Source organism: Cervus canadensis, chromosome 5 (assembly GCF_019320065.1).
Source record: "Cervus canadensis isolate Bull #8, Minnesota chromosome 5, ASM1932006v1, whole genome shotgun sequence".
Lineage (NCBI taxonomy): Eukaryota > Metazoa > Chordata > Mammalia > Artiodactyla > Cervidae > Cervus > Cervus canadensis.
In genome coordinates this window covers 41,917,389-41,940,354 of record NC_057390.1, presented here as the reverse complement: position 1 = coordinate 41,940,354, position 22,966 = coordinate 41,917,389, and the positions used below count along the sequence as shown (strand labels likewise).

The 22,966-nt window shown below is 36.6% G+C and overlaps 1 protein-coding gene across 5 annotated transcripts in view; it reads left to right on the top strand.

The window, feature by feature from the left end:
- The window catches only part of PUS10 (pseudouridine synthase 10), a 76,611-nt gene that overhangs the window by 38,133 nt on the left and 15,512 nt on the right, over positions 1-22,966 (top strand). For all 5 annotated transcript variants that reach the window (XM_043468637.1, XM_043468638.1, XM_043468640.1 and 2 more), the window contains exons 5-11: positions 9,846-9,880; positions 13,136-13,247; positions 15,404-15,465; positions 15,758-15,803; positions 17,891-17,955; positions 19,493-19,578; positions 20,633-20,758. In XM_043468637.1, coding sequence (XP_043324572.1) covers positions 9,846-9,880; positions 13,136-13,247; positions 15,404-15,465; positions 15,758-15,803; positions 17,891-17,955; positions 19,493-19,578; positions 20,633-20,758 — 532 coding nt within the window. The remainder of the gene's footprint in view (positions 1-9,845; positions 9,881-13,135; positions 13,248-15,403; positions 15,466-15,757; positions 15,804-17,890; positions 17,956-19,492; positions 19,579-20,632; positions 20,759-22,966) is intronic.

The window sequence follows — 22,966 nt, the reverse complement described above, 5'->3', positions numbered from 1 at the left end:
GGGACTTCCCTGGTGGTCCAGTGGTTAAGAATCTACCTTCCAATGCAGGGGACACGGGTTTGATCCCTGGTTCTGGAACTTAGCTCTGACATGCCACAGGGCAGCTAAGACCCAACACGGTCAAATAAATAAATAAATATTTTTTTAAACCAGTATATTCTGTACTTTTTACATGTTATCTGAGAGGAAAAACAGAAAATGAGAAAAAAAAAACCCTTCTCCACATATGTGATTTTAGTCCCTTTTTCATTTCTAATGATGTTTGTCTATGCTAAGGTTCAGTAAATGCTTTCCAAACTTTTTTACTTATGTACCCTTCTCCAGCCCCAAAAGAAGTTTGAGAAACTATGAGCTCCCTTACGTATGTTTAAATTGACATCTGAAATGTTTCAATGTAAGTTTAAATAACAAAGAATATTGCTTTTAAAAATGTTTCCATTGGGAGTTGTTCCCAGGTGAAATTATTTGAGATTTTCTTATGGTAACTCCAGCCCACATCCCTCTTAAATGAAAAAGGTAATCGAGATAGGTAAAATATGTTTAGCCAAACGTTGATAACTTGAGGCTGACTTGAAGGGCACATGGAAATTTGTGCACTGTTCTTTCCACTTGTGTTTGTGTTTTGGTTTCTTCCTTTCATGTTAGAGATTTTCTTCAAATGACTTATGGTCTCTGTGCATTCATTTAAGTACAGAACATTAAAAGGTGATTGAAAGTTATGTGTGGGATGATGGTGCCTGTTGACTGAGTTTTATTAGAAGAGAACAGGTAGTAAGTTGACTTTTTATATGAAAGGACCATATCACATTATCTGAAAAATTTCCCTCAAAAAGCATCCAGTTTGTCCAGAGAAGAATCCTCTAGTCTCCCATCAAGAAAGGTATAAGCTTGGCAGCCTGAGTGCCAGAGCAGGGTAGGAAAGGGGGTTGCCGTTCTCTCTGCTCAGACTGTAAGCTCTTATGGACCCCTCCTGTTTTCCTTGCAGGGCTTCACTCCAGCTGTCCTCTTGCCAGGGGCTCCTTAGTGTAGACACCTCTAGTTTGGCTTCCCAGAGTATAAGTCTCCTATTGCTTGGTGTCAGGGAGGGACGGGGGGTCCATCTGTTCTTTATACAGGCCTTCAACTATTCCTCTTCTTTTTAGTCCACATTTCACCCTCTATTGTCTTAGGTTTCCAGTCCTCAGCTTTGCTGGGCTTGGAGGAGCTAGTATCTCTCTTTGCCAAAATTGAGGGATCAGCTTCCTGGGCTCTGCTATTTTCCACTCCTGGATTCCTTTTCTGTTGTACATCGAGAGTTGGGGTGATGAGTATTCTTGTCTCACTGTAGATGGAGTGTCTTTTTCTGTTTCTCATTCTCCTTATTTTGCAGTGATTTTCCAGAGAAGTGAGCACAAAGGGCCTTTTTCCACTATCTTGAAGCCAGAAGTCTGATTATTTTGATAATATTCTTTTAGTATATTTAAGAAGTAATATCTAAAAGTTAATTTTAAAAATGCAATAAAGAAATCTTGATCCCTAAAAATATTAATACATTTAGTGCAAATCAAGTTCAATATATGGAATGATTCCAGTCTTATAATTTTCCTAATTTGAATTTTTTTTTTTTTAACTGTACTGTTCAATTTGTAGGATCTTAGTTCTCTGACCAGGGATTGAACCTAGGCCCTTGGAAGCGAAAGCCTGGTGTCCCAACCACTGAACCACCAGGGAAGACCTTGGAATAATTTTAAAATAATTCTCTTTATAGAGTTCTTGAGTTATTTATTGAAGACCTTTTTCAACAATTAATAGGTGATCAGCAAGTTAATTTATCTCCTTAATATTCCAAAACTTAAAACTTACTTTTAAAAAGCTGTTTTTCTTGGTAGTTGTTTTGAAGTAAAGTTGTATTTATGACTATTGAAATAGAGCCAGTTGATGAACTGAAGCCTCTTGAATCGGCAGGTTCACTTTGCATTAACCAGCATAAGAAGAGCTGGAGAGAAGGGACAGGAAAGACGGAGCAGCTGCAGTGAATGAAGGCTTGGGGACAGATATAAATAAAGACAAATAAGGTTCGCCTTGTCCCTCAGTGTCATATGCTAACTGGGTGTCAGCCAGTCAGTCAGTCAGTCAGTCAGTTCAGTTGCCCAGTCATGTCCGACTCTTTGCAACCCCATGAATCGCAGCACGCCAGGCCCCCCTGTCCATCACCAGCTCCCGGAGTTTACTCAAACTCATGTCCATTGAGTCGGTGATGCCATCCAGCCATCTCATCCTCTGTCATCCCCTTCTCCTCCTGCCCCCAATCCCTCCCAGCATCAGGGTCTTTTCCAGTGAGTCAACTCTTCGCATGAGGTGGCCAAAGTACTGGAGTTTCAGCTTCAGCATCAGTCCTTCCAATGAACACCTAAGACTGATCTCCTTCAGGATGGACTGGTTGGATCTCCTTGCAGTCCAAGGGACTCTCAAGAGTCTTCTCCAACACCACAGTTCAAAAGCATCAATTTTTCGGCGCTCAGCTTTCTTTATAGTCCAACTCTCACATCCATACATGACCGCTGGAAAAACCATAGCCTTGACCAGATGGACCGTGTCAGTGAATGCTAATTCTCTAAAATCAAATTCTAAGAGGAAATACCTTTGCACCCTCAGCCACACCCAGTTACTAACAGATATTTGTTGTTATCTCCATTTGACTAATGTCTTTAACTCTGGAGTTACCTGAAATTCAGTCTCCAGATTGTCTCCTCATTAGCACATGACACCGACGGACAAGACTGAATGCTGTCTGTCTTTGTGTCTGTCCCAGAGCCGTCATTCATTGCAGCTGCTCTGGTTTCCGGGTCCTTCTCCTCCTCTACCTCTATTCCACCTTCCCACCCCCATAGAATTTGTTCTTGTAATTATTTCCAGTCAAATCCTTCAGAGGTAGGCAAAAATTATCTAGAGTATTGGAAAATGCAATGGAAATTCTCCTTTTTCTTCCCCAGTTCCCCTCAGATTCTCCTTAAAACTCACAAAACAGAAGTAGTAATGCTCTTGGAAACTGTATCAGTAGAGTTGTACCGTGGTGGCTCAGATGGTAAAGAATCTGCCTGCAGTGCAGGAGACCTGGACTCAGTCCCTGGGTTGGGAAGATCCCCTGGAGGAGGGCATGGCAGCCCTCTCTAGTATTCTGCCTGGAGAATCCCCATGGACAGAGGAGCCTGGAGGGCTACAGTCCATGGGGTCGTAGAGTCAGACACGACTGAGCGACTAAGCACAGCACACAGCACAGAGCTGTATCTAATTTGACTCTGCAGATTCATTCCATCTGCTGATTTGTCCTTGCTTTGTTCCTCTTGCTTTGTCACAAATAAAATGTTCAACGTTTTTAATGCTATCTAAAGTTTTTTTTGTTTTTTTTGCCAACAGTAGTAGGAAAAGTTGGAATGAGAAGATCATATGTCTGGCTTCATTTTCTTTTTTCTCAACTCTGTAGAGAAAGATAATGTAGAGGATTGAGGTGGGTTTTTAAACATGGCTAAAAACAGATCTTCTATTTATCAAAAGAGACACCCAGACTCCGTGTTAGTCATTACATCACAGGTCTGATATCAGAGATTCTGGGGAACAAAAAAGTGGCAGGGAGGTGATAGTGGCGAGGAGACTTGGAGGTAGGTAAGTGGGGGAGAGAGAGAGAGAAGAAGAGAGAGAGAGAGAGAGAGAGTGTGTGTGTGTGTGTGTGTGTGTTTGCGTGCTGGGTGGAGAAGAACAGAGGGTCATGCCTCTAGCTGCCCACACTGCTATTGTCGTTTCCCTGTAGGTACAAGTCTATATTTGTATTATCCTTGCTGTCATAAATGAGCCCAAGAGATGTGTAGGATTCAAAAGACTTTAGAGTTTTAAGGGCATTGGTGGTAATTTAGAAACCCCAACATCAGTGTTGATCACCAAGTCCTGCTGGTCTATGTCTTCATTATCTCTTAAAGCTGCCTGCTCCTCTCCAGTCCTACCACCACTGCCATGTATATGATTTCTTATTTGAATTACTGCTTTAGTTTACCAAATGTCTTCATTTCCCTTAGTTACCATCTTCTTTCTCTAACTCACATTGCAAACTGAGTGAGAATTTCTGAAGACAAATACGATCATGCTACTCCCTTGCTTAAAATCCTTCTGTGGCTCCATTTTGCCTTAAGTGTAAAATCTAAACCCCTTACCATGGGTTCACTAGTTCTATCATTTTAATCCTGTTTCCTCCTTTGTACTTTGCAGCCACACATCCTCAGCTCTTAGGGACCAATAACCTATAGTTCCCAGGAGTTTCCTGATGCTCTGTGGCCTTTGCACAAGAGTTTTTCCCTGTTCGGATTATATTTTCTCCACTCTTCACCCAGGTAATTCTCAATACCTGATTCTTCAGAACTCAGATTAGATGTTACTTCTTGATAATTTTAACAAGACTGAACTGAGGATGCCTTAAGTGTCCCCTCAAGATATTTCCCTGTCACAGCCCCTACCACTCTGTATTTTTATTTTTATTAATCTTATTAATCATTATTATTGTTGTATTACCATTCTGGGGCTTCCCTGATAGCGTATTTGGTAAAGAAAGTGAAAGTTGCTCAGTCATGTCCAACTCTTTGCCAACCCCAAAGAGTTGGCTATTGTGAATAGTGATGCTATGAACATAGGGATGCATGTACCCTTTTGAATGATAGTTTTGTCCAGGTATATGCCCGGAAGTGGGATTGCTGGATCATATGGTAATTCTATTCTTAGTCTTCTGAGGAACCTCTATTCTATTCTCCATAGTGACTATACTAATTTATGTTCCCACCAACAGTGTAGGAGAGTTCCCTTTTCTCCACATCCTCTCCAGTGTTTGTTACTTGTAAACAAACAAGTGTGAGTTTGTCTCAAAAAAAGAGTTTCCTTTTTAATGATGGTCATTCTCACCAGTGTGAGGTGGTACCTCATCGTAGTTTTGACTTGCATTTCTCTAATAATTAGTGATGTTGATCATCTTTTCATGTGCCTACTGGCCATCTGTATGTTTTCTTTGGAGAAATGTCTGTTAAGGCCTATTGCCTATTTTTCAGTTGAGTTGTTTGGGTTTTTTGTTGTTGTTGTTGAGTTGTATGAGGTGTTTGTATATTTTGGAGATTAAGCTCTCATTGGTTGCATTATTTGCAAATATTTTCTACCAGTCTTTTCATTTTGTTTATGGTTTCCTTTTCTGTGCAAAAGCTTGTAGGTTTGATTGGGTTCCATTTGTTTATTTTTGTTTTTATTTCTGTTGCTTTGGGAGACTGACCTAAGAAAACATTGAATAATTTATGTCAGAGCACATTTTGCCTATTCTTTCTTCTTGGAATTTTATATTGTGATATCTTATGTTGAAGTCTTTAAGCCATTTTGAGTTTATCTTTATGCATGATGTGAGGGTGTGTTCTAACTTCGTTGATTTACATGCAGCAGTCCAACTTTCTCAGCAACACTTGTTGAAGAAACTATTTCCCATTTTATATTCTTGCCTCCTTTGTTGAAGATTAATTGACTGTAGGTGTGTGGTTTTATTCTAGGCTCTCCATTGATCTGTATGTGACAAGTGCCATTTTTAATGCCTCCCCCATCTCTCCTTCCTTCCTTCCTGCCTCCTCTGCTTGAACAGCCTCAATACCTGGCCTTACTATAACCCACTTTCATTGTTTGCTGGTGAATGAACCCCCAGCTCGGAACTCTAGGCTTAAAAACCGTCCCCAGGCATAGAGTTTCCATGACATGTGTATGGGTATATGCTTGTGTATGTATGTCTGTGTATGTATATGCTTGTGTATGTATGTCTGTCTGTGTGTCTGTGTGTTGCCAGAGCGCACAAGCACTTTAGTTAGCACGTTATTCAACTCCCCCATTTAGCAAAACTGAGTCCAGGATTAAATTCTGTGGGTCCTGAGTTTTCAGGAGGTGACATGCTACCTTTGGTATCAAATTTGATTAAACTTGATAACTTTAAGTGGTTCTATTGGGGAGGAAGAATAAAATTTCTTACTCCAGAGAATGAATTTTTTCCACTGACTAAGGAATAGAACATTTATTAAAAGTATCTTGGTTAAAAACAAACAAACAAAAAAAAGTATCTTGGTTACCTGAAGGGGAGGAATGTACACCTTTTACCTCAGCAGAAGCAGGTCCATGGCATTATTAGCATGTGGTAAAATTGAATAATTGAGCAACACTGACTACTTTGGGATTCAGCCTTCCAGCCCCTGCTGTGTGATTAGTTCAGTCCAACCTGCTGGCATACTTGAGCAGGGAGCCTGCAGGGGATTAAGAAGGAAAAACCCTTTAACAAATCTCAGGTACTAAAGACATTTGATTTAATTTAACATGTTACACATGGTAATCTGGTTTCCCTTGGCTACCTCCACCATACACTGCTTTATAATCAGAGGATGGCAGGGTAGATTACAGACTAGATGGCATCATCTGGAAGGGACCATAGAGAACAGAGGTCAAAAGAGGAAATGAAAAGTTCACTAAAAAAGGACAGAAGAGTCTGAGTCCTCTGAAAAAAAGGACAGATAGTTCTCTACAGTGCAGATACCCAGGAGGGTTTCATTGATGAGGGAGGTTCCAGGACTGCCTTCAGCAGAGCAGTCTGGAATGTGAAGGAAAAGGATCAAGTCTTGTAAGGGATAATAATTAAAGGGATAATAATTTTATTATTTGTGAATTACAGATAAGGTTTTAATTTAAAAATGACAATAATAGGTACCATTTATTAAGTACATGCCAGAAATCTTACTTGATTCTTTGCATACATAATTTCATTAAATCCTTACAATATCTCTACAAGGGGAATATTAATATCCCTTTAGAGATGAGGAAACAAGTATTTATTGATCTCTTAAAGTATGGAGACTGAAGAAAGGTGGGATAACATTGACTCCAAGGTTTCAACTTTAGGAGACCATTATTTATTTTTTCTATGATCTCAGAGTCCTAGAAGTCTTAATAGCCCCTGTTATAGAGCAGTTTACCCACTAATGTCCATTAATGGTGACCGTTAGCCATCCAGAAAAGTTTAAATTACAGTCATCTTTAGTCTTGTCATTGTTCAGTTGCTTAGTCATGTCTGACTCTTTGCAACCCCATGGACTGCAGCACGCCAGGCTTCCCTATCCTTCACCATGTCCCGGAGCTTGCTCAAACTCATGTCTGTTGAGTCTGCCATCCAACCATTTCATCCTCTGGCATCCCCTTCTCCTGCCTTCTATCTTTCCCAGCATCAGGGTCTTTTCCAGTGAGTCAGTTCTTCACATTAGGTGGCCAAAGTATTGGAGCTTCAGCTTCAGTCCTTCCAATGAAAATTCAGGATTTATTTCCTTTAGGATTGACTGGTATTATCTCTTGCAGTCCAAGGGACTCTCAAGAGTTTTCTCCAACATCACAGGTTCAAATGCATCTTCGGTGCTCAGTCTTCTTTATGGTCCAGCTCTCACATCCACACATGACTACTAGAAAAACCATAGCTTTGACTAGATGAACCTTTGTCAGCAAAGTAATGTCTCTGCTTTTTAATATGTTGTCTAGGTTTGTCATAGCTTTTCTTCCAAGGAGCAAGTGTCTTTTAATTTCATGGCTGCAGTCACTGTCTGCAGAGATTTTGGAGCCCAAGAAAATAAGGTCTCTCACTGTTTCCATTGTTTCCCCATCTATATGCCATGAAGTGATGGGACTGGATTCCATGATCTTAGTTTTTTGAATGTTGAGTTCTAAGCCAGCTTTTCACTCTCCTCTTTCACCTTCATCAAAAAGCTCTTTAGTTCCTCTTCACTTTCTGCCACAAGGGTGATGTCATCTGCATATCTGAGGTTGTTGATATTTCTCCTGGCAATCTTGATTCCTTGATTCCAGCTTGTGATTCATCCAGCCCAGCATTTTGCATGATGTACTCTGCATAGAAGTTAAATAAACAGGGTGACAATATACAGCCTTGATGCCCTCCTTTCCCAACTTTGAACCAGTCTGTTGTTCCATGTTCGGTTCTAATTGTTGCTTCTTGACCTGCATACAGGTTTCGTGGGAGGCAGGTAAGGTGGTCTGGTATTTCCATCTCTTGAAGAATTTTCCATAGTTTGTTGTGATCCACACAGTCAAAAGCTTTAGTGTAGTCAATGAAGCAGAAGTAGATGTTTTTCTGGAATTCTCTTGCTTTGTCTATGACCCAGCGGACGTTGGTGATTTGATCTCTGGTTCCTCTGCCTTTTCTAAATCCATCTTGTACATCTGTAAGTTCTCAGTTCATGTATTATTGAAGCCTTGCTTGGAGGATTTTGAGCATGACCTTGCTGGCATGTGAAATGAGTGCAATTGTGCGGTAATTTGAGCATTCTTTGGAATTGCAGTGAAAACTTACCTTTTCAGTCCTTTGGCCACTGCTGAGTTTTCCAAATTTGCTGGCATCTTTGTCTAGCTCTCTTATTTTACACACTAGGAAATTGAGTGCCAGACATCTGGTAAAGCCTAAAGCCAGGTCTTCCAACTCCTTAATTTGTGTATTCCACCATGACCATACACTTTCAAGGAAGGCTTGAGTAAATGGAAGGCAGGAGGGAAGGGGTCTTGCAGCACTATAAATGATACTAGTTTGAGGTAGCAAAGTAAACAAAATAATAGATTGGAAGGTGCTGATGAGACATTTAGGTACTGGGAACAGTTGTAGTTCTTACCTAACTAGTGATTAATTTATTCTGCTTAGCTAATATCTGATCAAATTAATGCACCTAATGTTTCTGAATGATCCTAAGTCTTTAGAAGTCTCTGGTGCCCTACCAGCCATTTGAAGTTTAAAAGGACATATGAACAACAAAAGCTGTCTCTCCAGGTCTTAAAATGAGTGTGACTGGCCATTTTTGTGACATGTAGATGCAGAGACTACATGTGGTATTTTATTGACTTACACATTTATGCTTCTGTCGTATTCACAAAATGCCGTATATATGGGGCAGGCCATATGTCACCTTTCTTTAAGTTGAAAGCTGTGGAAGTCTAATGGCACACTGAGACATCTTGGTGTCACACACTTCGTATACAAAGCATTTTACATGAATTTCACTAAGTCCTCATAACAATTGTGATTGTAAATGTTGTTGTTTTCGTTTTCAGTTTTTTTAATTAATCCTTCCCAGAGCATTTCCCATAGCATATTATTATGAAAAATTTCAAACCTATATTAAAATTGAAAGAATTGTACAGTGAACACTCATATACCCACTTAGATTCTACACTTATTTTTCTATATTTGCTTTTTTTTAATACACCTATCCATTTATCCACCCACACATCTTAGTTTTTGTTATATTTCAAAGTGAGTTATAGACATTAGTACATTATTCTCCTAAACACTTTTATGTGGATATCATTAATTTGAATTAAAAGTGTTAGCTGTATTAAAAAGCAAAAACAGAAAACTGAGTCCTTCAAATCTGTGTTTTGGGGACACAGTATGTACTCATTCAGTTTGGGCTTTCCCCCATGAAACAATAAGATATTTTAAGAGAAAAATGTGAGCCACCCATATTAAAAAACACTTGTAACTTATTAATGAGAAATAGAAATCTGTGGGGAGGAGGGGGATACCCCTGTTGAATTCCTAGGCCACAGCAAGTCAGCACTGCAAATGAGGCATCTTACCTCATTTCTGATTTTAAATGAGATTGAGGTCATTGCCACATTTCTGAACAGTAACTCCTCTTCTACAGGGGAGAGTTTGATTAGCAAATTACTTAAGCACTTTAGTAATGATATTGGAACCAAATTTCAATGAACATTTTTCCCTTTTCTCTTCTTTCTGGGTGTGACTAAATTGCCTACAGCATGCTGCTTGGTTGCTGGTAAAACAGGAAATGGGGTAAGTAATTTACATAGGGAATTTTTACTACCATTTAAATATAAGCTACTTGATTCTTAAAGTACTTTTACTACTACTCTTTTTTTAGAGTGAGTTCACTAGCTACTAGAGAAATTGGCACAAAGAAAAATTTTTATTTTATATATTTAGGTGTTAACCTTGTTTAACTGGTTTATTGCACAGCATGTTAGTAGTCTCATTTTTTTGGGAGATTTATCATGAACATAAATGTATATTTTATAATCATTATGCACTTATATAATGTAGTTTGGCAGCTTATTTTAAAGGAACACATATTATGCTGGTCTTAGAAACTAAATTATAAAACTAATTCTGCTGTAAAAGATACGTAGTAAAGTCCTAGTTAAGGCAGACCAACAATAAGTTTATACATAGGTAAGACATGGAAAACATACGTCCACAGTCCTTTATCTGAAACCCTTGGTGGCAAATGTGTCTTGGAATTTAGAGTTTTTTAGACTTTGGAAATGTAATACAGTGTAAATACCATATATGATATACCTCTCTCCTCTGGGGTAGTATTGTATTATCAAGCATTAATATTTCTGCAGTGGAGCATACCAGTATTCACACCAAATTTGATAAAGCTTTACATGTTTAAGTCAGAGTTTGGTTGCCAACTGAGTTAAGGAAAAAGCTCTTTAATTTCCCAGAGCTTTCTGGATTTTGAAACTAAAAATTTTATACCAGTATGAAAAGGGCCAGGTAACTACTGGAGATTCCTGTGTACTCCTGAAAGAAAACCAGAGAGAATTACGAATTTCTGTATCAGAATCTCATACTTGGTATTTTACAGAAAATTAGTTCATCTGGCATTTTTGTGTGTGTTGTATTTCACATCTGCATTTTTAAAAGGGTAGTAACCACATGTTTATCAAAGGTTTTTGGGTTCTGTTAGGTTATGTTAAATTAATCTCAAATGCTTGTGATTCTGGCATAATGAAATTTGATCCTGTGTTTGAGAAGTTTTTATTAATAGCATAGTCAGAGCATGCTATTTTTTAAATGTTTCCAGTTTCCATCCTCCTTTCTTATTGTGGTTATTTCTTATTGAACGATTTTAAACCAAGGTTAGCTCTTCCAAAGATCCTGATCAGTATAGGGATACTAAAACAGAAAAAAAATGCAGAATACTACTCTTTTCTCTTAATATCCCTAGTTCATTCTATAATAATCATGTCAAAAGGCTGTGGAGGGATTACCATTAAAGAATTGATTCAAGGAACTTAGAAAAATAGTGTATTGGGTATTTTGGTTCATCTTTGCTTAAGAATGGTTATCCTGTTGTTCTCTATAGAAAAAGTGATTGTAATTGATATCCTCATCATTAGTTATCTAACAGAGGCGAGGGAAATGCAGTTTCTAAGTATTAAATTGGCACTGAATTTACCTTAATGACTACTGATTCCTCTAAAGGACCATCAATCATAAGATAAGGACCTCTGTGAAAACATTCACCCTTAATTATATTAGAAAAGCTATTAGCTACATTCAACTTGCAGGATTGAAAATCTGTCATTTTAAGTACTGTATTTTTACCTTAAAGGTGAGGCTAAGGTTTCCAAAATGTCTGTTAACCCTTTCCTATAGTTCATTAAACTGGAAGGAAAAACATACCTGTAGTTGAAGTTTTTAAACTGGAGTAAGGTGCTTTAAATTTAAATGTATTTCAAAAACTATGAAGGACCTAAAATATTAATTTTCTTAAACACATAATGAGTAATGTTTTAATCTGTTTTTAGGATTGGCTTTGACTACAATCCTTTGTACTTTAGATTCTCTAAAGTCTAAACAGTTTTAAAGGGTTTTCCATTCTTGTGTTTTCTGTTTTCACCTTTTTATTCTTTAAAATGTGTGCTCATACCTTAATTATTTACTTTCAACTGTGATGCTGTTTTATGCAAATAATCATTAGTTAAACTGTTGATGCAATATCAAGATAGTCTTTGAAAATTCCTAAAATGTTTCTGATATTCAGAGAACTAGGAACAGCTTATGAAGCTCAAACACTTAGTGTTTGAATAAGTTCATAAGTGTAGAGAAGTAATTTATTTTTTTTGTCAGATGTAAGGCTTATCAGAGTCCTTTATTGTTAAACCACAATCCCAAAGCATATGAAAGCATTCAGTTTAAACAGTTATCTCAGCTGGATTAAAATGGGTAGATCAGCTATTTCTTAATTTACATTTTTAGAGTAACAGTGGTCTTTATATTGTGTGTATATAATTATATTTTTAGATCAATTAAATTTAGCAATCAACAAAATTATTTTTTATTTTCTTCTCATAGTTTATAGTGTCTTTTGGTGTTGAAGAATTAAATATAGTATATTGTTGACTATATATAGTATAGTATAGTATATATTGACTATATTGTCTTTTTTATTAGTGAAAATTGGATGTTAAAAGAAATGATTCACAAGTTGGCCTAAACATCTCTTTTGTTAAAAAGAAGTCCTATAAATAGCTATAACTGATTTAAAAATTTAATTATTTGAATGACAGGGGCCTGTTTATTAGTGATATTTCAGAGTAGAGCTGTTTAAATATTACCATATTATGTTTTTCTTTTCTTTCACTTCAGTTCCTTTCTATCAATTTTAGGTTACAAACTAAAAGCTAGAGATCATAATTGGGACTTCCCCAAACCTGTTTATTGGCTATGAGTAGATTTGGGGGGAATGTAAAATGTTTATTAAGACACGTATATGTTGTTAAATTAGTGAACATTTTAGAGCACTGATGCTTTAGGATTTAATCTTCTTTACCAGTAAAGAGAAGTACAGCTTTTACATTGATTTCTCAAAAGTAAGTCCCCATTATCAGGAAGAAAGTAGATGTAAACATTTTGGTCTGGGTGAAATTATTGTAATACACAGTTTGTAATTTCTGAGCAATAAACAATCTTCTCTATTCCATCTTTCCATCTTTTGACATATAAATCCTGGAATCTGGCAATTCTATCTCAGAAAAACTCATTTATATGCCTTTGTCTTTGAAACTTCAAAATTTGTCCTATATGCCATTAAAAAAAAAAAGGAGTTACTTGATTCTACTAGAATATAGGTCCACAAACTGAGGAAACTTTGTCTGCTTTGGTCTCTGCTTTCTATCTAATGTGTAAAATAGTGCCTTCACATAGTAGGCACTCAGTACATTTTAATGATCGCATAAATTCTTGCCTTCATAAAAATGATGTTTTTCATATCAGTGAATTAATTTTTATGTTATTCAGAAAGCAGAGTCTGTCGCTGGGAAGAAATGATATAGTTCAGCTAAAAGAAGCCTACAAATGGATAACTCACCCCCTGTTTTCAGAGGAACTGGGTGTTCCCATTGATGGAAAGGTATTGGGTCATCAGCATTGTTAATTTTATTCTCTGGTTTTACTAGTTTTACTTCATTATATGGCAGAGTTTTGGTTACCCAAAGGAATCTTCTCTTTCAATAATCCAATAAAAGTTTCTTAAGCTTTTACAGTTCTTAAATTGAGGTTAAAATTGAGATTAAAGTTTTTTTCTTTTTTAAATTTCTTTGTAATCAAGACACTTATGAGTGTAACAGGTGCTGTGTACCCTAATTGACCTTAAAAGGTTAGAAATGAATTTGTGCCTTTAAGTATATTTATAGTTTAATTAGATAGATTTACTGATATAAAGCTATACATAAATAACTATGAACAAGTGTGGAGTCAACTCTAGACTATTTAATTTTGGTTGTCTGTGGCTAGTCTTGTTTTCAAATATGTAGACAGAACCTGTTCAACTATAGGGAGCATGGGCTCAACCTATCCCGCCTTGTTGGTATCTCAAATCCCTCGTCTTTAATTTTAAGCAGAGTGCCTTTGAAACCAGAACACTTCCCATCCCCTCTATTCCAGGGTAGACCTTGCTTCAGCCTTTGAAATGGACTGAATTTTAGGGAAGAGCTCAGTAGATTTCCAGATGTGGAAACAGGACATATTCCCAGCTCATCTTAAATTAGATTTTAATAGTATGGCCTCATTGCTTCATCATTTTGCTTGAAGGAAATTCCCTGGGTATCAGACACACCCCTATTCAAATAAAATCACAAAACCATCTTTCAAAGCTAAACAATTAAAAAATTTTCCTCACTCTGAATTATATAGCTCTGTTTCCCTCTGTTAGTAAGAATAAACTCTGTCCTTTAAACTGAATACCGAGAGAATAGAGAATAAAACCACTTCACAGATAGTATGAAGAGGAAATGAGGTGATGAAAGTACTTTGGAAATTAGAGAAGTCATTGATGCAAAATATTTTTAACTCAAATTTCAGTTTGAAGTACAGATAATTTTACATGTTGAATCAGTGAGAACAGAAAATAGAAAACAAAAGATGCAGTAATGTTCTAATAGATTCAGGATGAATGAAGTTTTCTTAAGTAAAAGGAATATGTCATAATTTTAATTTTATTTTGTTGATTTGAGTAGAACAAAAAAAATTAGTCTTTCACTATTGTGATTAAGAGTTGCTAATAGGCCTGCTGACGATCCAATGCAATCGATAAATATAAAATTCAATAAAAAGGAAGAATTATTATATGACATTTATATCTTTTTTTCAGTGTGAAATTTTGTATAATCTCCATGGAGGTAAATGTATATAGAGTATGAAATTGTGCTTCTTTGTGTGTACAAGGATATTCATTGTAGCATTTTAAAAAATATTTTTTAAAATTTATTTTTAATTAAAGGATAATTGCTTTACAATGTTATATTAGTTTGCCATATAGCAACACTGTACCATTTTTTAAAAATGGTAAAACTTAACTACAACTTAAATGTTCAGCAGTCTTACAGGTGAAAAGATGTTCATGATGTAATATTAACTGTATTAAGCAGTTTTCTAAATGTCTATTTAATATACCAAGAAGTACATATATTTATGTTTATATTCATAAAAATGGCTAGAAGGGAACATGTCAAACTGTTACTAGTTCTACCTCAGTGGAGTGGGATTGAAAACCCATTATTTTATAATATTATTATGTATTACATTTTTAATGAGACAAAAAATTAAGATCTTTCTTTTAAAAATCACATCTATTAAAAACTTTGAGAACTTAATAAAGAAACCTCAGGCAGAGTTTTTAGGCATGTGCATAAATATTAGTTGCTAATTCTAATCATAGTACTGACAGGAGTATATCTTCGTTTGTTTCAGTTACCCCTTTCCAATTCCCTGAGTTCTCATTCATTTTCATACCTAATTTATATACTTTACAAAAAATCATACAAATTTAATTTGTTTTAAGCTTGTTTTCTATAGGATCACTAGTGATTGAGTTCTGGGAGTTAAAAAAAAAAAGACTATTTCCTTTACAGCTGCCCTGTGACCAAGCTGATTTGAAAACAGTAGTATTTCCAGTTTTCCTTGTCACTTTTTCTGAGCCAGTCTTTGAGAGTTATTCTGTTTCCATTGATAAGTTGTTAGATGTTAGTTTCTTTTTGCTCATTTTTAAACTGTCTTTATAATTTTTAGAGCTTGTTTGAAGTGAGTGTGGTCTTTGCTCACCCAGAAACAGTTGAGGATTGCCACTTCCTGTAAGTTACAACTTAACATTGCCAATTGTGCAGCATTGTTAATACCTTTTGATTTTCATGAAAATAGTTTTGTTCTTCTTTCTAAGGGGCATATCAGAACTTGTTATGTCTCTGAAGGTTTAAAGTGTGCTCTCTGATATGAGTCTAGACAAACCAATGTGGCTCATATAGGGATTCATTTTGTCTGCTTCTGATATCCTGAATTTAGCAGTCATGTTGTATAAAATATTTGAATTTTATCCACCCTCAAATAAACTCATTAATCTTTTATATTAACTTGAATTTTGCTTAGACGTGCAATATGCCCAGATTGTTTCAAGCCAGCCAAAAACAAACAGGTAAGGATTCCTGCTTCTTATTCTTTAGTGAATTTTTTCTGAGCTGAATATTCAAATTAACAACAAAAAGGATATGCATTAGAAATATTGGCAATCTGTTATACTAAGAATCAATCTCAAACTATTTCTATTTGCTACATTCATTTTTTTTTTTTTAAACTCTCAACACCTTTGTGTGTGGCTCAGAAGTCATAACACACAAACATTCTCATGCTTGTGTCAGTGTCTGAATTGTTTCCCCAAAATTACATCATCTGGGAAAGTATGTTTTCAGTATCATCACCATTCCAAACTTCTAATATTTGTTTTCTAGAAATTGGTATTTTGAAAATATAATCCAAAGTAAATTGTTTTATTTAGGACAGTCCTGAATTAATAGAACCTATTTCAGGCTACATTTGCAAAAGAGTATTTTATTTAAACTCTCCTTTACTGTCTGATGTGAGTTGGCCTTCATGTTAATGAGAAAAAATAGTTAGCTTGTATTTTTAGTTTCTGTCATGCCAGGATGGAATGGCCTGGCATGTTACTGACAGGTTTTCACAGCCCAGTTACTTAGCTGGTTTTATACAGGCTCAGACATTCTAGTTTTACTGACCGATGTTATGGTTGTTAAATATAACTGATGGATGTTTTGCTGTTGTGGTTGCTAAAAAGAATATAAGTTTATCGCCAAAGATACATCTTTTGGTCTTTCCTCTTACTTTGACTAATTGCTGGATCTTTTAGTACCTGGGGGAGATTGGAGGCTTGGGGAGATTGGAGGCTTGGGGAGTTTGTAACATTTGCCAAATGCCCTGTGCAGAAGTAATCAGAAATGCAGATCAAGTCTAAAACCCTGCTTCCCTCCTTTTCTCACATCGTGGCACATCTAGAACATTACCATGTTTGGCCAGCACCCTGAGGTTAACAGGTGAAGTTGCTCTAAGTTGTGAGCAGTAGGCCTAGGGTTTCTCATTGTTCCAGGCCTTTTCCCTCAACCCTCGTGACCTAGAAGGACCCGGGTACAGCTGTAGCTCACTGCTTTGCCATACCAACTGGGAGGTTCTGCCTAAATGACCTGTGAGCCATGTTTATATAAAGATCTAGTTTTATTTTTTGTTATCTTTGAGCAAGTATGTAAGTACCAGCGTCAAATAATAGAGTAAGGAAATTTTTGTCAAACCATCACAGACATCATGCCATTTGGCCAGTAGGTGTTGTTTAGTCTTAAGTGTAGTTTTCCGGCATGATGGCTGGGAATAAGTTGAATGACCTTTTAAGGTTCTTCCAGGGTTAAGATTTCATATCTTAACAAACAGGCACTTAATTTTTTATTCTAACCCTGTGACAGAGTATGGTTTAGGAAATCATTGCTGAGATGTTTAGAGATCCACATTGTTCCTATTTTCAGTCAAGTGTACTTTCTCACAGCAGAAGAAATAATTGTAACTTATCGCAGTGACCACAAGAATATGCACTAATTAGTTCTGGTATGTCTACCATGAAGTTTGGCTTTCCTTGTTTTAAAAAATCCAAAGTGGAACATTTGTAGATCCCCTTCTATTCAGCATAGTGGATTTTGTTTACTTTGTCTGTGATTAGTGAGTGATACTGAATTGCTGGATGTCAAGACATGCTAGTTGGCTCTGTTTTACCCCTTATCCTGGCAGCCAACTCCTAAATTATGTACTGTGACCCCTGAAGGAATGTAGAGAAGAAAAGAGAGATGGGTCCATCTAAATTTCTTTTGAGGTCTCGGAAGAAATATTCGAAGCACATTTCCTGCCATGTCATCATTTTTTTGTATTTGAAAAATACCACATTTTGAGGGCAGTGGGATAGTGCAGTGAAGAAAACATTCTCTAGATCCACCTGATATTATAGACATAGGATAAATTGAAGAGAAGCATCCAGTCACAGAACTGACAGTATGGACACTTGTGCTGTATTTTCTTTATTTTCTTGAAGCTAGTAAGTATTTCTCCCTTTTAAGTATGGTTTAAAATGATTATAATTTCTCCAACCATGTTCTGTTTCAACTCGGATGTTTTCTTATATAGGTGATAAAATGTTTTTTTTTTTTCTTTTCATTTTACCCTATATAGTCAGTATTCACTAGAATGGCAGTTATGAAAGCTTTGAATAAGATAAAAGAAGAGGATTTCCGCAAGTAAGTAGAAGTATAGAAATAAGAAATAATCATGGAATTTAGAATAAAGGGAATGTTAGAAATTATCTGGATTATCTCTGAAACAAGACTGGATGTATTTTCGGGATCAGAATTGTGTCTTAACCCCCATTATATCCCCAGTTCCTGGCTCAGTATCTGGCATGTAGTGGTGTTCAATAAATGTTTCTCAAATTAATATTTGGATTTATGAATCATGTCCAACTTGTCTCTTTTAGAAGAGGATGACTTAGCGACTTTACAACAACAACATTGAGGTCCAAAGTGGACGTTGACTTGGCTAAGATTGAGTGTTGGATGTTGAGCCAGGTTTCCTGATTCTCCAGGCTAGTACTAGCCCCATTACATCCCTCATCCTGGCTTTCCTATTATTGTACATCTCCAGAAGAGAGAGGAAAAGGCTCATGAGTTTCCTTTCTTGCTAAAGTATGCTGAACTACAATAAATCTTAGATTTTAATACTCAGTGTGTTCATGTCATTTAATAAGATATTACCATAGTTATCCTTCCAGAATAGCCTTGAATAAATTTCAAAAAAGGAAGTTATGAGGAAGGTGTCATATATTTTGCTGACTAAACATGTCTCAGAATATAAATATTTTTATTAAGTTTTTTTTTGTTGTTTTGACCATGCTGTGCAGGATCTTAGTTCCCTCACCAGGAATCAAACTTGTGCCCCTTGCAGTTGAAATGTGGAGTCCTTACCACTGCACCGACAAGGAAGTCCCTGTTAAATTTTAGAAACAAAAGACAGTTACTCTCTACAAGCAGTAGTGCCTGAGTTTCTAAGTGATTTCTTTGTTAAGACATCTTGGGAAACTGAAAATTTCAACACAAGCATTTTGGATTAAATACACATCTAGTCATTTATAGAGAGACTCCAGTTCTTGGAAGTTCCCAGATGGTGGACAGAGAATAAAGTCATACATTGCTTTCTCCTGTCTGTCCTCAACTGGATTGAAGTTTCTTAGCTAAAGGACAGAATCAGCCACATTTCACTTTTTCTGGGTCTGTGGTCTGATTTCCAAGATCCTAGTTGAAATGAAAAGAGAGAAAAATGGCAGACTACCCTCCCCACAGGTGTGCCATACTCACATGACCAGTCTCTGACTGCACACCAGCTTTACCCAAATGATTAAGGATTTTGTAAGCAGCAGCAAGTGTTCATGGATACTAAAATGAACCCGAAGAGGCTTCTACTATTACATATGTGGGGATTTTTTCCCCCCCAAATCTCAAGGCTGATGTTGAAAACTGTTATGGGGGAACATGAGGCCTCCTGAGTCTGAATGTTATTAGCAGAGCCCTCATTTACTTAGTGCAATTCTCATGTATTAAAAGTGGTCCTCCAGAGGCCCAGAAGACCCTTACAGTCCCAAAATTTAAAAAATGGGAGAGGCTTAGTCCTTGAGAGACTCAAGCTCTGTGCATCTCAGGCAATGCTGATTCATCTTAGTTATGTTGTGGTTCAATATCATATCTGGAAAATAGTAGCTATAAAATTTATTTTGTTTTGCAGGCAGTTTCCTTGTCCTCCAGACTCACCAAAGGCTGTATGCACTGTTCTTGAAATTGAATGTGCTCATGGTGCTGTTTTTGTGGCTGGTAAAACGCTTAGTCTAGAATATACTTACACTGCCAATTGTCTCTCCTTTCTGAAAAACTCAATTGACTCCTCCTCTGTTTCCTCCTTATTGTTGTTATTAGTTTCTGATTAGTTAACTCTTTTAAGCACGAGACCTGATAGTCAAGTTTATTTTAGATTTTATAAGTATTCTAATGGAACACTAAAGAGATTTGATATTTAAAATGCCATGCCAAAAGGAAATGATACATCCCAGATTTTAACAGTTTTCATCAGAGATGGCCAAGTAGAAATATGAGTAGATGTACAGACCAAAAACTAATCAAGAGAACAGAGAGGATGTTTTACAACATGAAGTCAATTGTGAAAAAAAAATTTATCTGCAAAGTGGCTAAACACTTGGCTTCTGCTTAGAAAAAGAAATAGTTGCATTGACGTTCCCAAGAGGTAAATCTGGTTAGACAGTTTTGTTTTGAAAGCTACAGCTGTTTCATAATAATAGCTGAAATGAAATCGCTCTTTAGTCTTGACTATAATACCCTGCCCTGGGGTAATAAAAGCTACCTGCCTCGGCGTAGCTTTATTCATGAAACAGTGAGTCATATTCTGTTAGGGTGTTTTCTTTTTTTTTTTAACTTATAAAAACTTCAAAATTTCCTGTATTTTGAACTCTTTGGAATACATTATCACCAATGACTCTTACACTGAGAGTATTATCAATCAGGCGTAAAAGCAGTAGTTGCTCTTTTTTTAAAGATCCTTGGTGTGTTCCATAATATTGTAACTTGTTCAGTCAGTCAGGTTAATAAGTATACTGAGCATTCCTTTAGAACTCATTGATGATTCATACTGTGTCTTTAGCCATCTCTTCTATTGCCACCTTAAATTTTTTCATTGAATTATGTGTATGTGCTAAGTCACTAAATTAGATTATAAGTTAGTCGAAGGCTAAGCCTTGTTTTGTATCATAGCACCTAGAATATTGGCACTTAGTGGATAGTTGTTACTTTCTTTTTTATTCTGCTGTGTTAATCACACCATCCCAGCTAGGTAACCTTTATATTTCTTTGTCAGGGAGATATAATAAATACTCCAGGAATCTACCACAAACTCCTTGGATAATTGATGGAGAAAGGAAGCTGGAATCTTCAGTGGAAGAATTAATTTCAGACCATCTTTTGAAAGTGTTCAAAGCAGAAAGTAAGTGTTATAATATTCATGTTTTAAATGTTTGTTCACAAATAGACTTCTTGGAGATGGCAGGAAAGATTTCCGTATTTTGTAAACCAACACCAAGTCTGGGCCCCTTGCCTGGCAGCTTCCTGTGAATAGGGATTGCCGTGTCCTGAGCTCCTCTGCCCAGGGCTGGATTTGAGCCAAGCTGCTCTAAGATTTCTCTGTTCTCTCAAGACTACTCATTTGCCTTTTTCTGGGCAAATTCAAAACAATTGAAACTACTTTCAATGAATGTACTTAAGCTCTGACCTTGGGACACCTTAGCCTCAGCCTCTTACTGGGAATATGAGGAAATTAAAACACAGCTTCCATATCCATTGTTTATTCAAGAGTAACCACTGGCAAATGCCTGGCTTCTGTCTTAACAGCTAAAATGTCCTAGAATAGAGTTCAGACCTAGAGAAGATAGATCAACAGCAACTATTTCACAAAGACTTAATAGTAGTGTTGTTGTAATTTCTTAGGTATTAACAAGCCCAGGTTTGTGGGCTGAGTCAGACCCTGTCAGGAATATGCTTTCTTTGTCTCAATAGGCTCTCAGGTCAAAGGAGCAAAAAACCTTCTGATTTCACCCAGGATTAGACTTAGAGGAAAGAGACTAAGATTTCAACCAGGGGAAATCATGTTGTATATCAGGAAAAAACATAGTCAGTGAGTAAGTATATCATACTCTTTGGAGTAGGTCTCCTGGCATAATTAAAACATCTTTTTTGAAAGACCAGCTAGACATCCATCTTTGTCTCTGGCAAACCTTAGACAAATGTGCTTTGGTAAAGGCAGACAAGTGATCAAAATGAGATGCCCTATCCCGTCCAGCTCTCTGCTTGTCAAAAGGAAAGAGAAGCACTTCAGAGCCATATCCCTTGTATAATTTGTTGCCTATCAGGTAGGTGGGCCCTTTTTAAAAGGCCTTTAAGAACTGTTTACTGAATGGAAAAGAAAGTAACCTAGCAACCTAACATTTTCCAAAATCTTAACAGTAAAGACTCAGGGCAATTGCCATGAACTTTTACCTACTTAATTTAATATTTATATACTGGTTATTTCATAAGACTTAGTCAAGTTACAAAGAAGTGAAAATAAAGCGTTAGCATGAAAAGTCTCTTTCAAACTCTTTTTTGGGGCCATCTTATTTCCCTTCTGTAAGAAGATATAAGATTTAGTTCTGATTTTTTGGGTTCCAAGGAATCCCCCATTAGCAAGAGGGCTATAGAGGGGTTCTGGAACACCTGTATGTTTCCCCCTTGCAGTCCCTCATGAGGTGATTCCTTGTTATAGTCCACTTGAGAAGGAAAAAAAATTGTCCCCAAACTGAGAAGAAAGCAAACTGTAATTGTATGTTTAGGAAATTTATAAAGAGGCACTTGAGAAAAAGCAGACCTCTGGGCCTCTGTGCTAATTGGCTCCTTGTCATGAAATAAAACCTTGTTGTCTGAAATCCCTGATTAGTAGCATCAGTTTGCTAAACTTGTGCTTCTCAGATATATTACTTGTCACTTCTGTGATTCACATCTGACAGCTCTGGGAAGATGGTTATGACTGTTGTACCTCTACACTTTACGCTCTATAAAAATAAACCAGTATTGCATGAAGCAGCCTAACTACTTCTATAAAGGGTCTTTCCCCTCAGTGGGAGATACAAACTTGTTTTTCAGTCACTTCAGACTGGCACGTCATATTCTCTACTTGCCAGTTCTCTAGTTAATAAGTGAAACTTTGATATACTCTCAAAACCAATGTGTCTAAGAAATGTTTTCCCAATACATTTATTACTTCACTTATTGAATAAACATTTGTCATGTCAGTTGCCTACTGAAAACTGGTCAATGCTTCAGCTACAGGGTGAAGTCCAAACTATATAACTTGATATTCTGAGGCCATCATCATCTGACCTCGGCTCATCCTTCAGTCCCATTGTCTGTCTGTCCCCAAGTATGAGGGTCACTACAGACTTCTGAACCCCTTATCATTCTTGTCCTTGTTTTTCCTGATCACTGTCGTTCCTGATCATTCTTGTCCTTGGTTTTGTTGTTGTTTGAAATATCTGTTCCACTGAGAAGTTGGTAGAACTCACAGGATATGGGGGATAAGGCAAGGCATAATATGAGTTTTGTTTTTTTTTTTTATTTAAATTGGAGGCTAATTATTTTACAATATTGTAGTGGTTTTTGC